The sequence below is a fragment of the Ciconia boyciana genome, chromosome 4 (genome assembly GCF_034638445.1).
Source record: "Ciconia boyciana chromosome 4, ASM3463844v1, whole genome shotgun sequence".
Classification (NCBI taxonomy): domain Eukaryota; kingdom Metazoa; phylum Chordata; class Aves; order Ciconiiformes; family Ciconiidae; genus Ciconia; species Ciconia boyciana.
This window is the reverse complement of record NC_132937.1, coordinates 22590695-22606120: the sequence shown is the minus strand read 5'-3', so window position 1 is coordinate 22606120 and position 15426 is coordinate 22590695. Positions and strand designations below refer to the sequence as shown.

At 41.5% G+C, this 15426-nt stretch overlaps 1 protein-coding gene across 3 annotated transcripts in view; it reads left to right on the top strand.

The window, feature by feature from the left end:
* The window catches only part of KIF24 (kinesin family member 24), a 33816-nt gene that overhangs the window by 13923 nt on the left and 4467 nt on the right, over window positions 1-15426 (top strand). For 2 of the 3 annotated variants that reach the window (XM_072860032.1, XM_072860031.1), the window contains 8 exons: window positions 507-734; window positions 2283-2370; window positions 4371-4492; window positions 6109-6214; window positions 8919-8990; window positions 9717-9826; window positions 10760-13198; window positions 14135-14228. In XM_072860032.1, the coding sequence (XP_072716133.1) occupies window positions 507-734; window positions 2283-2370; window positions 4371-4492; window positions 6109-6214; window positions 8919-8990; window positions 9717-9826; window positions 10760-13198; window positions 14135-14228 (3259 nt within the window). The remainder of the gene's footprint in view (window positions 1-506; window positions 735-2282; window positions 2371-4370; window positions 4493-6108; window positions 6215-8918; window positions 8991-9716; window positions 9827-10759; window positions 13199-14134; window positions 14229-15426) is intronic. The other variant, XM_072860033.1, reaches the window with a different exon arrangement.

The window sequence follows — 15426 nt, the reverse complement described above, 5'->3', positions numbered from 1 at the left end:
AAGACCTTCCCCTAGGCAACAGCTCTTTAGATTGATTTAGCTGGTGCAGGACTGCAGCTTGAGACAAAGTAACCTCGCTCAGTAAATTATAGGGGTGGGGTGTTAATTTTCATCAAGTACAACATGCGTTAATACAGAACCTGATTTGTGGTTGTTTTGCATCTCATGTCACAGTCATTTCTCTCTGTGATTCATAATCAGTAGGATTCCCATTCATAATCCTAAAATACTTCTGCAGCATCTAAACAGCTGGAAGAATAACAATGAATTCTTAGTTTCCTTAAATACATTTTTGGCATCTGGAAGAAAGGAAGAGAGCCAGCACTCTGTGACACGACAGATCTCCGTAGGACATACTTGGGAATCACTGTTAAGTGTTTTGCAGTTTCCCAGATTGGAGAGCAAACCAAACCTCATTGCTAAGAGGCCACTATAGATAGATATCGACATTGCAGAATCTTTTTTAATAGATATGAATAAATCAGATGTGACACTAAAAATATAAGTTATCTTCACAGAGGCAATGCAACCTGCTTTGCATATGGGCAGACTGGTGCTGGCAAGACTTACACTATGATAGGTACTCACCGGAACCCAGGACTCTACGCCTTGGCTGCCAAGGACATCTTTAGACACCTGGAAGCATCACAGTCAAGGAAAGATCTCCTTGTTTTGATCAGTTTTTATGAGATCTACTGTGGACAGCTTTATGACCTGCTAAACGGAAGGAAGAGGTACTTAAATAAAAATACATTTTACTATAAACCTATGGTTATGAACAGTTGCTTACTGCATATAAATCAGTTACTGTTTCATGCAATTACATTTAACATATTACCATTTATAGTAAATGTTATGGATTTAATTAGGGTTGTTCCTAAGAGCTACTTAGAGAGGAAGGCAGAATCTGAGACTAAATACTGTGGCATTAATAGGCGCTCCTGGTTTTTACTATTTTGGGGGGGGAAATAAGTAAGAATAAGGACCTATGGTTGAGATATGAGCTCATGCTGTTTTGCTTACACTATAATAATATAATAGCTGAACATCCATAGGTAGAGAAAGAACCTTCTTGTGGCCAGTTCTTATGCCAACCATTGTGGGAGTCCCTGTCTTTCCCTGCTGAAACACAATCTCTGGCTGTCCCTTCTGCTGTGCCAGTGGGGCTTTGGCTCTTGCTACTCTAGTCTCTAAAGATCCCTTTGATCTCGCACTTGTCATGCTTGACACTGCAGAGTCTGCTCACCTTCTCTCTGAGCGCCTTTACCTGGCAGCCCCGTGACTGAACCAGAGCAAGCCTCTGCAGGTGATGCTGCCATCACCCTCAGTAGTAGCACCTCAGCCCCAGATTTGTTTGGATGGACGTATTCTACTGCAGGAGCTCCATCCAGAATGGAAATCGGGACAACTCAGTACATAGTTGGTATAAAAAAATGACTGGTCTGAAATCTCTAAATAAATTAGCAGTCAGTTAAGATCTCAGCAGTGAAAACTTTTCAGAGTGATCTTGAAAGAACATCGCCTGTCAGCTGGAGACCTTTAGCAGCCTTGAGAGCACTATTCCTTAGAGGACACTGGCGGGATCACGAGGGAGGCTTTCTGCCTGGGGCAGTGAGCATCTGTTCACAAAGGAAGCACCTATTTCTGTGCATGTGTGTTCCCTCTCTCCAAAACAGTCTTTAAGGAACAGGTAGTATACTCTGCTATGTAAGGAGTCATTTTACTAAGGAAGAAAGAGTGTCCTTATATTCTCTGCATGTCCATTAGCTATCTTACATGTCATTGAAGGAGAAGACCAAATTTCCTCCTGAGTGCATCATGTCTGTATTCTTCCTGTATACTGTAACACTTCTGTGTGATTCATAGCAGAGGTGCTCTGAAATCTGACTCTATGGCTATGGGAGCTGCTTTAAAATCCTGTGCAAAAATCTTGAGAACTTGAACAGAGCATAACTTAGAGTCTGAACTTTCTAGAGAAGCCTGAGATGCAGTTTAAAGAGAGACAGGAACTCTAAAATGTAAACATGATAATTTATTTCCCTGCTTTATTATATTCCTGAACTAGCAGAAAGGCATTGCTAATGTTTCTAACAGTGAAATGTCAGTGGTACATATTATAAATTAAATACCTCTTCATCTCTGAAAATAAATGAGTGACAGTGGTGCTTCTCCCCAGTCAGTAGCCTTGATGTCTTTTTCACAGTATCAAAGCACTGAAATGTGTTTTCATTGCTGCTGTTGGAGATGTCAGAAATCTCCTTTCTGTGATGTTTCATTTTCAGGCTTTTTGCAAGAGAAGATAGCAAGCATGTTGTTCAAATAGTTGGACTGCGGGAGGTTCAGGTGGACTCTGTAGATCTACTGTTGGAGGTAACCTCTATCTTTGTGATTATTTTTTGTCTTCTACAGCCTGATTTGCTGATTTGTGAGATATGTCATTTGCAGAGATTGTTATTTGTTGTGTAGTGCATGTGTATGTTCCTGTTTAAAGTTCTAAAATTGGCAACCCCAGCAGACTGCTGAGGAGCACTATTAAAAGTGCCTTTATTCAGTAAGCTTCTTGGGTCACTATCACAAGTGTTAGAGACATGCAAGCTGTTGATTTACAGCTGTCGCTTCTGCTGCCACTCCTTATGGAAAGATCTTTGCCAAGAAATAGACTGCTGTCACTATTCCAGAAATTAAATAGTATCCCAGTGAGGGACCCTGAAAGCTGGATAAGTATTTTCTCCCAGTGTGATTCCTTTGGCTTCTATGAACTTAAATTTTCTATATTAAAGGTACGTGAAGGTGGGACAAAATATATACATTTTAAATTTAATAGAACTAGAAATTAGACAATACTTAAGATTGAGATGTTAATCTGAATTAGGATTAAGACACTACTTAGATAATGATGGGTGATAACAGCCAAGTAAAATTAGGATCTTTAGCTGACATTCTTCATTTTTCTGAAATCTAAGAAATCTTCAGTTTTCTTTCCTTGCCTGGCTGAGCCCTAAAAGGGCACTAGCAAATTTTCTGCATTGTCCTGCACCAGGCAAGCTGGTTTAATCTGCTTTCTATTTAGCCTGACTTTGCATAGTTTAATTCCTTTCTCAGTAAGGAATTGTAAATTACAAGTGCCTGATAGTGTAATTGACTCATTACAATTGGCATGATGTTGCCCACTTATATTCAATTTAATTTTGTTCCTCATCTTCCCATTAACTCCAAGCTTCAGATCATGCTGGTGATGCTTCTGCAAATTAGAGTGTAAATTTGCTATATGGTTGATTAACACATTCCTCTGTATTATCACATTCCATACACAGAAGAGCTATTAAATGACTTTATTCTCACACGTATCTTGGCAAAAAAATAATTTTGTATTGTCCACAGGCCCTTTTGAACACATAAATGTCACTGGCTTGACTCAGAGCCTCTGAATAGTCTGCAGCAGATATATGGGAAGAGTCTTGAATGCATGCCTAGTTATTCAGTATTCATTGATGCTGGCTTTGGTTCAGAAATTATCTGCATTTAGCACTAATATAATGCTTGGGAGCTGCAGCAGTTGGTTAGGTTGCTGGTTGAGAACTGGCCACTGAAAGGCATGAATAATGCACATCTGTCAACTGAGAACATATTGATTTTGCTAGGTAATATTTTAATTTGTTCTTACAACCAGAAACAACGTTAATGACTGTTTTATGAATGCCCTGCTGCAGTTGCTGCTGGACTTTCTGCGATAGTCCTTAAAAGTTTGCAAAAGAGAATTATCCAGATTTGTATCCTGAAGAAGCCTTTGTCCTTCTGCCTTGCCTCTCTTCCTTGTTTTCTTATTTTATTGTTTTATCAAGTATAACTGATCTTTTAACTGTGTTCCTTCCTCTGGCATAATTTCTCTTAGTTATGGAAATGAAGAAAGGTTTTGGCACTCTGTATTTTGTGTGTAACTTTCTGGATAACAGTACCCATCTGTTATATGAGAAAGTAAAATTTTAAAAGAACACTACAAGTAGTTGATCCCATGAGTCTCTTAGGTTATGTCTGCAGTCTTACTTTCTTCCATTTCTGCCATACTTTTGTTTTTAATTTTATAGTTTGGATATTTTACAAATCCAAGTGAATGTGCAATGCAACAACTTCTTACCTGCAGTGTGCTCTCTAAGCTCCGTAGTGTCACTGCAAGCAAGTCCATATACAAAGTTCTGAAAGAAACATTGGAAGGGATCCAGTCTAACTTAACATCTGCCTTGCACCAAATTTTAAGGCTGTAATGAACCATTCCTCCTAATGTTACCTCATCTTAGGAGGACAAGATCTCTTTCTGAGAGATTGTGTTTTTATTTACAATTTGCTTGGATTTTGTCCCCCTTCTTTTACAGGTGATTTTGAAGGGGGGAAGAGAACGTAGCACAGGAGCTACTGGAGTCAACTCAGATTCCTCTCGATCTCATGCTATCATCCAAATCCAAATTAAAGACACAGCCAACAGGACATTTGGAAGGTAAGACTGGAAGCGGGAGTGCCCAGGGCTGATGAGGAAGTCAAGCCCTGAGACAAACATCCAGGAGACAAACAAAGAGGAGGTGCTGAGTTAGTGGACAGCTGTGAGTTAAATCAGAAGATAAGGTTCAAAGGGACTTTGAGAAATTTCACAGCCTTTTCTCTGTTCACCGGGAGAGCGCTTAAGCCACATCTGCGAGAGCTTTATCAAACTCACTTGTAAAAATTTCCCGTGAAGGAGTTTGGCAATCAAATCCATCCCTTCGTCTTCAGTGTTAGAAAGCTTTTCCTGTCTGGCATTAATCTGGCTAAAGGCAGATGTCTGCAATGGGCTTATCCGCATGTGAGCTCGTCACCTTTGAAGTCGGTAGAAAGAAATAGTAATTTCTGGGATGCAATTCATGCCATTCTGCAGAGTCACCTAAATTAGGTCAGATGCATTTGCCCCTCAAAGCACCTCTGTCCTGTAATTGACTACAAAAGGAGCCTAGGATGACTAGCTCAGGTGGAGATGATTCCATTAGAGATGTTTGCCTTTGGTCAGAGGAATCCTAGTACCTCACCTAAACCTCCCTGATAATTTGAGAGTGTGACTCTGACGCTATCTGCAGCAGACAAAAAGAGCGGTTTACTTCCTCTTGTAGAAGCCGTTTTACATATTTGAAGACTGTAATTGTGCCTCTTCTCAGTCATCTTTTCTGCAGACTAAACAAGCCCAAGAAATAGGTCTGAGGGAAGAGGTGTAGGTATCTATATTATTGCTGAGTGTCAAAAAACGCGCTGACACAACCTTCCAGCAACTACCATGCAGTCTTGCTTCACAGGATCTTATTTTAAATACAAGGCAAAATGGAAGAGCCACAAATAGTGGAGAGAGGAAAAGGCAGAACAGGCAGGCTTAGAAACAGAAGTGTATGTGGTTATGTAGGTGTGGCATGCGTGCCATTTTTTTGTTACTGAAAGAGAGATGAAGCTGGAGTGGGGAAAGGATCCCAGGATATGCCTGTAAGAGAAGTCAGGGCTGTTCCAGGAAAAGAAGAAGGGCAAAGACAAAGATACAGTGCAACAGTCAGTACAGCAGCTGGCACCCAGAGCTAGGGAACGTGAGAGGGAGTAATGGAGTTTTGTGGAAAGGAGGGAAAAGGAACACTGAAAACTCAGTGTATTAGTTACTACACTGGAAATTTCTGTTTGTATTGCCCTGAATTCCTATTTAATAGGGCAATTGTTTGTTGTACCTGGAAGGAGAATCAAGAAATTTAAAATTTCTTTAACTGTGTTCTTAGAAAGCTACAAGCACAGTGATTATCTGGAGAGATGAATGTGTTGCACTTTCAACAGTGTATCCATTAAACTGTGGAGCACTCTCATCACATGCAATTACACTTTCTATTACGATTGTGTCAGTGCCAGGGTGGTCTGACACTGTTCCTGCTGCTATGCTTATTTTGGTGCCTCAGATATTTCCAGTGGTTATTTCTTTTTGTTCAAAAGTAGTTATTTCTAATGATTCTTCTGATGTCATGTGTTGCAGCCCTCTGGTTTAAAAAAGAAAAAAAAGAAAAAGGAAAAAAAAAAAAAAAGCCCCTAAGATAAATGCAACTTTGTTTTTTCTAGGATATCATTCATTGACTTGGCTGGCAGTGAAAGGGCAGCTGATGCCAGAGACTCAGATCGACAAACAAAAATGGAAGGAGCAGAAATAAACCAAAGTCTTTTAGCAGTAAGCTATTAGCATGTCTGGGGAAGGTTTTGTATTTAATTATTAGCATGTGTTTTAGGATAAAAATGAACCATGGAATAATATACGCATGTATTCCATGGAGGGGAAAAAATAACCAAAGTACTAAGTGTGTCCAGTTTAATTTGTCTCATGCCTGAAAGACAATTTAAGAGGGAAAAGATTTTGTGATGAAAATAAAGTCTTTTTAATCCATTCTTACAGCCAGCCAGGTAAACACAGCATGGAGAACGTTAGATGTAGTATAAGTGCCCCATATTTTATGTAGAAAGCTTTGTCCCTTTTACTTCCAGAGAATATTGTCTTGGGATTGCCATATTTGTTTCATAAAAGCACATCTGTTCGTGCTGCTTCTTTTCACCACTTGAACTCAGACTTCTCTTTCACATCAGAAGTAAAGGACGTAAATATTCCAGAGCATAGAAACTAGCAGTTCGTGTGTGGGGAGAAAGGAACAGGAAGAAATGCACTCTTAATGCAAACTGTCTTTTATAAATGTACACAGTTATGTAAAGAGGGACAAGGAGCAAAGAAATGCCATTTAAGATAAAGCAGAATTGCCTCTAAGTATAAATTGTGCAGAAGACGTTGCGCCTCCTTCAATTTAAATGAACAAAGCTCACTGATGACTGAGGGTTTCTCTAAGTGAGACTGAAGGTGATATGCAATCAGTGAGGATGAGTCAACAGTGCAGAAGTTAGTGCACACAACCGTACCTCTTAGTGTGCTCTAAATAGGAGGTGCCTTGCTCTGTTTTGAGAATGGAGAATGCTCTTTTGCACAGAGGCTTTCCTGCTGTGGAATATTAGCCTTCATACTAGGAGACAGCATGTAAAGTGAATGTGTTTCTGTACTTCATGCTTTCTTGAGTACTTGCTGGGGAATAACTGAGTGGCATGGGGAGTCAGGACCTGAATAGAAAGGATTCCTGAGAAGTGAGGCTTAATGTAAGCTCATGGAATTATTTTAAAAGGAACTTTAAAATCAGTGTGTGTATTTTTGGTATTGTGTGAAGCTGAGTAAATATCAACGCAGTCTACAAGTAGTGACTGAATTAACCATAAAAGGCATCTTTGGGTAAGTCTACATGACCTGCAGCCTGTAAAACCTAGCTCTGCCCTCAATGATCATAACGCTCTCTTCGGGCCTTAAAACACATGAAGTTTGAAGTTTGCTGCTGGTTTGAATATTCACGTTGACTTCAAGTAGAAGATATTCAGATACTGCAATTATGAGAAGCAGAATAAAAAATCAGAATAGTTTGATCTCGTTAGAGGTGTGATTTTTAATAAAATGCAGTAAAAGTGAGAAATACGTGTCATTTTAAGTGGGTGTATGTAGAATGTAGAAAGGCTTTAAATGTAGAAAGGCTGCTTCATGCTAGTATCACCATGACAATACTGTAATCTGCTTATTTTTCTTTCGATATTTGCTCTAAAAGACTTGTCTCATGGCTATGCAGTCCATTTCTGCCAATTTTAGAGAGCATCCAGGCTTGATATGGGCTGTGATGCTATTGTGCTTATTCCACTGGAAACATGGAAAAAAAGTGCACATCTTTGAGTTTGAACACGACATCTTTTTCCAAGGCTGGTAATAAATCAAGGGATGTTTCTTCAAGACTACAGGCTACCTCTGTTGGTGGTTATTAACAACAAGAAGATCTGATGCATTCTGTGAAAGGCATGGGTGTAGCTAGCTGCTCACGTTCTATTAGTTTTAATGGGAATTCTGTAGCCATATCTCCACTCCCTTGGTAGTCTGTTGCTTCACTCTCACTGTTTTGTGTATAGTTCTTCTTAGCCTGTCAGAGGTCACAGTGACACGTTTGTTTAGACAGACAGGCTGTATCTATACTACCTTCTGAGCGTGGACTTGAACCCAGCTCCCCTCACAGATAATTATTTGGTGCTGGTCCATGCTCTCCCCTTTGGCTGGGTTTGGCGTGTTGCACTGGTGTGAAGAGGAAATAGCTTGAGATCAACTGCCTTCTAATGCAGCCCATGTACCCACGCATAGATGGGACATATAGACTGCAGATTATAGTCAGTATGGGGAGGAATATGCACTTATTAGCTCATGCTATCTCTGACTAAGGTATGAAAATATTGCTAGAGTGGCATAAGGAATTTGCACTACTGTTGTCCAAAGTGTTGGGGTTTTTTCGTAAGGGGAAGAGCTTGTTTTAGAAGAAAGAAATTTGAGAGCTCTTTAAATAAATTTAAAGAGATGGAGCTCAAAAAGCTCTGTTCTTAGGGTGTTACAGGTATATGAATCTGGGGTACGCCTGCCCTGCAAGCTGCAGCATAGTCAAGTGTACACCCAATCTGACTTCAAACTACTTAGCTATGGTGCAGGCAGCAGCAGGTCCACAGTAGTGTGGAGCTCTGTGTGTGCTAAACAGTGCCATCAGGCAGGGCTAGCTGTGCTCTGTGCTGCAGCTTTGCTCCCTTTGAGTGCAGCTAAACTGCTACTGATACCTAACCCAGCTGAAGCTGGCTGTTTGTGGCTGCGGCAGCAGCAAACTCCCCTTGCAAGGGACATCACAGAGTAGGAGTCAAAGGTGCATGAGGAAAATAATAAATTTGTAGGTTAGGTTTGATGTAATTCAGTGCCTTGCCAGTGTGTGATTGATATGTTTTTCACCCTCTGTTTTCTTGTTTTTTTGTTGTTTTTCTTTTGGTAGCTAAAGGAATGCATTCGAGCATTGGATCAGGAACATGCACATACTCCCTTCCGGCAAAGCAAATTAACTCAGGTAAAACAAGCAGAAAGGCAACAGTAGAGATTTCCCTGATGAGGACAAAATAAAAAAAAAATAATAAAAAAGGCATGATTCAATAAATGCTATTAAACTACTGAAGAAAAGAGAAATGCATAACTTTTCCAAACATTAATTTTAAAGAGAATCACAGAATTAAGGCCAACTGCCAGTTCCCCCAGTCAGTCCTGGGGACTGGCATAGTAAAACCCAAATAAACTAAAAACTAAAACCAAACACTACCTTCCAGACTCATTCAGTTACCATCCATCTCCACCCAGTCTGCAACCAATCGTGCATCTTCTGTGCAGTAACACTCATGGGAGAGATCATCAACATTTCTTCACTCCAGTTGTAACATACGCTTTATCACTCAAAACGTATGGGCACCCTTATGGCACCTGGTGCAAGGGCTTGTTCAGAGCCCCAGTTAACACTCATTCATTTTAAATTGTAAACAAAGAATTGCAAGACAAATTGAGACAAGAGGACTACATTTAAAAAAAAGAGAGACAGTAACTGTGCATCACCTGCCTCATGTTAAACTGCCTCTGTACATGTTGCTAATTTACAGGAAATGCAAGGTAACTTAGCCTAACTTTTCATGAGTTCTGACCTAATTAAATCACTTTCCCTCATATTTTGTGTAAAATAAGAGCAAGCACATGTTTAAAAATAAATACGTGAATTGCTAAGAATCTTGTTTTTCCCTTCCAACCCTAGGTGCTAAAGGATTCTTTCATCGGCAATTCCAAGACATGTATGATAGCCAACGTATCACCTAGCCACATAGCTACAGAGCATACCCTGAACACTTTACGATATGCTGACAGGTGGGTGATGAAGCTCAATCTTGCCAAGGTGAAAAACACAAAGAAAAAAGTCATGTATGATGTTTGTGGTTACATTTTATTTTGGTTGCATTGGAAATGTTGATTTAGGCAAGAAATGCAATTTTCACAATGCAAATAAAATCCTTACCTGTTCTAGCTCTTAGATTTGGTCTTAAAATTCTCTGGGTCTTGTAAATCCTTTCTGATGACAGCTTTTAGTGATGAAAATATCAATGTGCTCCTAGTAAGTGCAGGATTACTAACATCAGCAATCAAAAGTTTTGTTTTAGTTTTGTATGGTAGTTCTGCCTAGAATGTGTGCAAGTCCTTCACCCTTCCTCCTACACAGGAGGAGGTGAATTACAGGCTGTGCAATGCTGGGGTTAAGAGGACAAGAGATGCTTAAGGGGAAGAGGAATAAAGGAAACAGTTGAGGGGATAGGGTGATACCAGGTAAGCAGCTTGTCACAGTTGCAGTGATGAGTCTGATCCAGCAGCACTGTAGCTCTGTACACATATCATCTGAGCTAATTAGCCCCACTGCAACTACTCCAGAAGCCCTAGTTTGTGTCTTGTGGGACTCTGTGATGTGCTGTGGGGAGTACTAGCTTGTCTTGAGCTGGCACTGTGCATGCTGCATTATAAAGTGTGGAAATGCAACCCCCTACCACTGAAACAGAGACCATCTTCAGTTGTTTGACCTGTTATGCACTGTTCAAGGAAGCACTTCAAAATAGTGCTGTAGACCTTTCTAGAAGTTCAGGCACTTTGGCAGAGGGGTTTTAATGCCTGCGTGGATCACTGACAATTAAAACAGAAATCATGACATTGAATTCAGTGTTTAGCCTTCATATGTGAAAGCATTAGTGTGTTCTGAAGACACTGTTCTTTCTCTGAAAGCATGACATTTTCTAAAGCCAGCCTCATTTACAGGGTCAAAGAGCTGAAGAAAGGGATTAAATGTTCTACCCCTGTCACAAACAGGCGTCGGACAGCTGGAAACGTATCTCCAAAACGCGTCCAAAACTCTCCCTCTTTGCCACCTGGGGAAAAGAGCTCCCCAAAGAAAGTGAAGCTAGGCCTCCAGCATCCCTCAAGTGCTACAAAAACAAAGGCATGTCCTGCAGCACTCCAGCCACCAAGTGTCCCTTTTACCTCTACCCCCAGGGGAATCAACAAAGGACATGTCTACAAAGGAAATCCCAGCTCACCGTGGTTCCACCATGCTAGCCCAGTTAAGGGAGTCCTACGGATAGCACATCCCCTGAAGAAGAAAACTGATGATCTGTCCCCCCACTCTGAAAAGAACCCCACTGCGAAGGATTTCATCATCAAAAATGCTGCCATGGCAGAAACAAAAGAGAGTGGCCAGAGAGACAAGTATATGCAAGACAGACCTCCCGTCCAGTGCCTGAAAGTCCAGACAGTGCAACCTGTTCAGAAACAGCTTGTTTCTAGAGATGATTTTTCCTTTGGAGATGGAAATCTGCCTTCTGACAGCAGACAGGAGTGGGGAAGCACCTTTGCTAAACAATGTGTTGAAACGTGGACAAATCTGCCTCCATTTCAGAAGGAAAGGGAAGAGCATTTACGTCTTTATCACCAACAGTTTCAGCAGCCACCTATTCTACAGCAAAAATTGAACTATCAGCCTCTTGAGAGGTTTTTAACACAATACAAGCCCCAGGAGATTCAAGTGAAGCAGGAGCTGAGCCTTACTCCCACAGAAGTACAGAGCAAAGAGGGGATGCAGCTGGAAGATCTGGATGATAGTGATTTCAGTGAAGATTCTTTCTCACCTGTCTGTAGTCAAAAGAGCATGAAAAGAAGAAACGCCAACAAATGCAGTCAACATTCATTTTTCCTTCATCAGAGAGAACAAGGAACTGAAGAAGAGCAAAAAGGACAAAAGCGAAAGGATTTATTTTTTAAATATGCAATACCCATGCAAGAACATGAACTAGATGACAGCTGGGATTGTAGTGAGGGCAGCCCAAAGACAGAGGAATCCATTAAAAATGCAGGCTGCAGCAAAACTCCATCAGACTGGAGCTATGACTTAACTATTGAGCCTCCTCCAAGCAATACCGCAGAAAAACCTTACTGCCTGCAGGAAGATCCTGCTTGTAACTGGAAAAATGGCAAAGATTTCCTACCTGATCACAAACAGTACAAATCCAAACACAGATGTCTCGTTTACTCCAGTGAAGCTACCTTAACTCCAGAAAAGGATGCTTCAGACTCGTATGTTTCTCCTGTATTAAAATTGGGAACTCCAGAGTGCAAAGAGATCGACCTCCAGCATGAAGAGAAGGAAGAATCCACTTTGGATAGACAGGGTGCTCTTGCAGATGTAAAATGGAAAGCTCGAAAAAATGGAGTTAACCATTGTGGATCTTCCAGTTGTTCCTCAGAATTCACTTCTGAGCTCATGGTCCCTCTCACAGTGTCCCTTCTTGACTATGAGGAAACAACTGATACAGAGGGAGTGTATTCTAACCAAGAGAAGTCCCCCCGTGTGAAGCAGATGTCAGACAGGAACATACATGGCTCCCAGAAAAGGTTTGAGGAAGAGGGCTGGCAGTGTACGAGAAGCAGAGCTCTGACAGACAGCATGCTGGAACTGGGGGAGCAAATGCGTCGTGGTGGAAGACATTGTGCCCTGCTGCGTTCCCCACAAACAGGGGACAAGTGGCTTTCACCCGCCTGCTGTGATGTGAAGGCATGCTGCTGCCTTCTGGGCTCAGGTTCATCAAAGCAAGGAGTCATTCACAGTTTATTTGTTGGACGTGACCTGACAGAAACATGTGCAGCTGAATCCACGAGCTCCAGGGGAGAGAGAGAGGGTGGTTTGTTTCTCAGTAACTCAACGTCCAAAGAATACACAGGTGGCAGACAGTGTGATGCTGATGTCAAAGATAATAGTGGTAATTCGGGAAAATCTAACCCAAATCAAGGACCCAGTGCTGAGCCCATGGCTCAGGAAATGAATGCTGATATACCTGAAAAGAGCTATTTTTCAGGTGCGCCATGCTTTCTCAGTGTGGGAAGTGTGGATTACACAGTCCAGTGCCCCTCTCAAGAAAGCAGCCTGCTGTTGCAGTCCAAGTCAGGACTGAGGAATGAGGACTTCAGTCATTCTGAAGACCCAGCCAAGTCATTGTTCAGCAGTGAGGAAATAGGGTTGCTAAAAAACAATTTAATGCAGGGTATTTTTACACAAGAGACTTCTGCTGCGGATTCAGGATCTGCAACCAAAGATAATAAGCCATTAGCAAATACAAAGAGCTCCTCAGGCCTGTCCAACAGCAAGTCTCCAAGTGCTACATCAGAGATGGAAAAGTGGCAGAGAGAAGCCCTAGAAAAGGCACAGTAAGTCTTGCTCATCACTGAAGTTTGTCATGAAGCTTAGAAATTCTAGACACATGATACGTTTACCTTTATTTGTGTATCACACTCATATGTACTTTAAAAACTGATGGGAAATCAATCTATGAAATAATTATTTAATAAGATTAATGATAATTTATAGTCATTATCTTATAAATATATGCTTGCCTGTTATTTAGTGATATTTTAAAATCTCACAGGAAGCCAATTATTCCATTAGAGCTTCCTAGGATAATGCTAGAGGAATGAATATTATAATACAAACTGCAGTTCTCAGTAATTAGTTGGCTTCCTATAAGCTGTAAAGTACCTAAAATATATCAAAACCTCCCATCAAGAAGCAGGTGATAGCTGTTCCATCCCTATGGAAAGAAAAACAGATAGAGCGCCTGGGCAGTCACTGAAGGTGTAGATGTAAAGCTTCAAAGTCCTATGAGCTGCTACTGTCAGCTCCCAAGGACTGGACTGCATTCACGTGACTGGAATATGTTGTTGGTCAGAGAACCTTGCTCAGAAGAATGAACAGCAGCACTGCCTTCCCTCTCTGACTGTTTTTCACCAAAATGACTTACAACCTTATGGTTGTAAGCCATCTCACCAATTAATTAGACAACTTTTTTGCTCCTAGACTTCCCTGTGGTAAAAAGCAGTATGTGCCCCCGTGCTGCCTATGCTAATGAGAGGCTTTGGCAGTCCCCTCTGAGCAATCCTCAGTCATCAAGGTCATCTTTAACCCCAAACCAGTGCAGTCCACTGCACTTCAAGGAGCACTGGTATACACTTTCTGAATGACAGGGACTACAGGACAGCAAGGCTTCCTCTGGGGTATTCCTCCTTCTTAAGGGTTTATTGAGGCCAATGGTAATTATAGGTAGCGCAGCAGGCTGTGTAACCAGTGGTATATTTTATGTTAATCAGACAGGCTGTAATTCAGGCCCATCGGCAGCAGCTGGATGAAATGGCATCCTTGTGCTTCAAGGAGGAGTGCTTGATAAATCAGATGTCAGCAACGGTAAGTGTTTCAGATGGTGATTTCCGTGCCCATTGAACCTGCATAAATTAATCTTAGAGATTATTAACTTGAATTAGTGATGTGACATTCCTCGTCAGTTCTTCCTCTCATTCTCTGATGCCTCCCTGAGTCCTAGGAGAGGCCGCTCATTTTCAGTACCTGTTGTGTCTTTGCCAGTCTCCACCTTGCCAGGTCCTTGGGGGAGGAGGAGACTGATGGGCCAACTCTGAACTGCTTGTCTCTGATAAAACAGCTTTCTCTTATCTTGCATCATGGGTACCAGACTGTACCAAACAGGGCGTCTTTCCATGTGACGTTTTTCTCCTTATAGGCTGAAGCAAGTAAGTCAATACCACAGAAAACACACACCCCTAAAGCATGACGCTGGGATGTTGCAGTTGGTGGACTAGTGCCATGTTGCCTCTTCCTTCTGGGAGTCCCTTGCCTGTCACGCTGCAGATGTGCAAACCCCTGGCCCCACACACTCCAGTGCTCTAACCACTGTCACTTGCGCCCTCACAGGCTCTTGACTTTTGTCACTCAAGTGTTTCTTGGCTTATCCTTGTCTCGGATGGCAGTAGTGTAGGCTAGACCTAAAGACTGGCACCTGCATGGCCCCACTGCTAGCCAGGCAATCCCAGTTCTCTGTTTCTCCTGCATCCAGATAGATGCATGTCACAGCTGTCTGGGAAGTCTCATCTCTCACCCAGTCTTCTAACATTTCCCAGTGAGAACCTCCTGCCTTCCCAGTTCCCTCATCTTATCAATAAAGCCAACCTCCATTACTGCATTACATTATCAAACCATTTTAATTCCTATCACAGTTCAGATCTGAAATACAACTACAGGGACTCTTGCCTCAGGGACTTCGGAATGGAGCTGTCATATGGCTTATTTGCTGTGATTTCCAGCTCCATGTGATGTGTTACCAGATAACATATAGAAGTTCCCAAAGTAGCACAAGAGCCATAAACTATTAGTTTTGTTGCAGAGAATGCAGTGATACAAAGCAATCTTTTATTTTTGTATTTTTATTTTTTTAAGTCTTTTGAGGTTGTTCTTCCTAAATCTCTTGGTCATTGGACACCAGCCCTCCCCCTGTTTATTTGCTCCTTGCAGCAAGCAATCATCTTCTGGCTAGCAGAATTATGACAAGCTTGCCAGGCCTCCCAGCAGTGTGTGAATAACTTATAATATA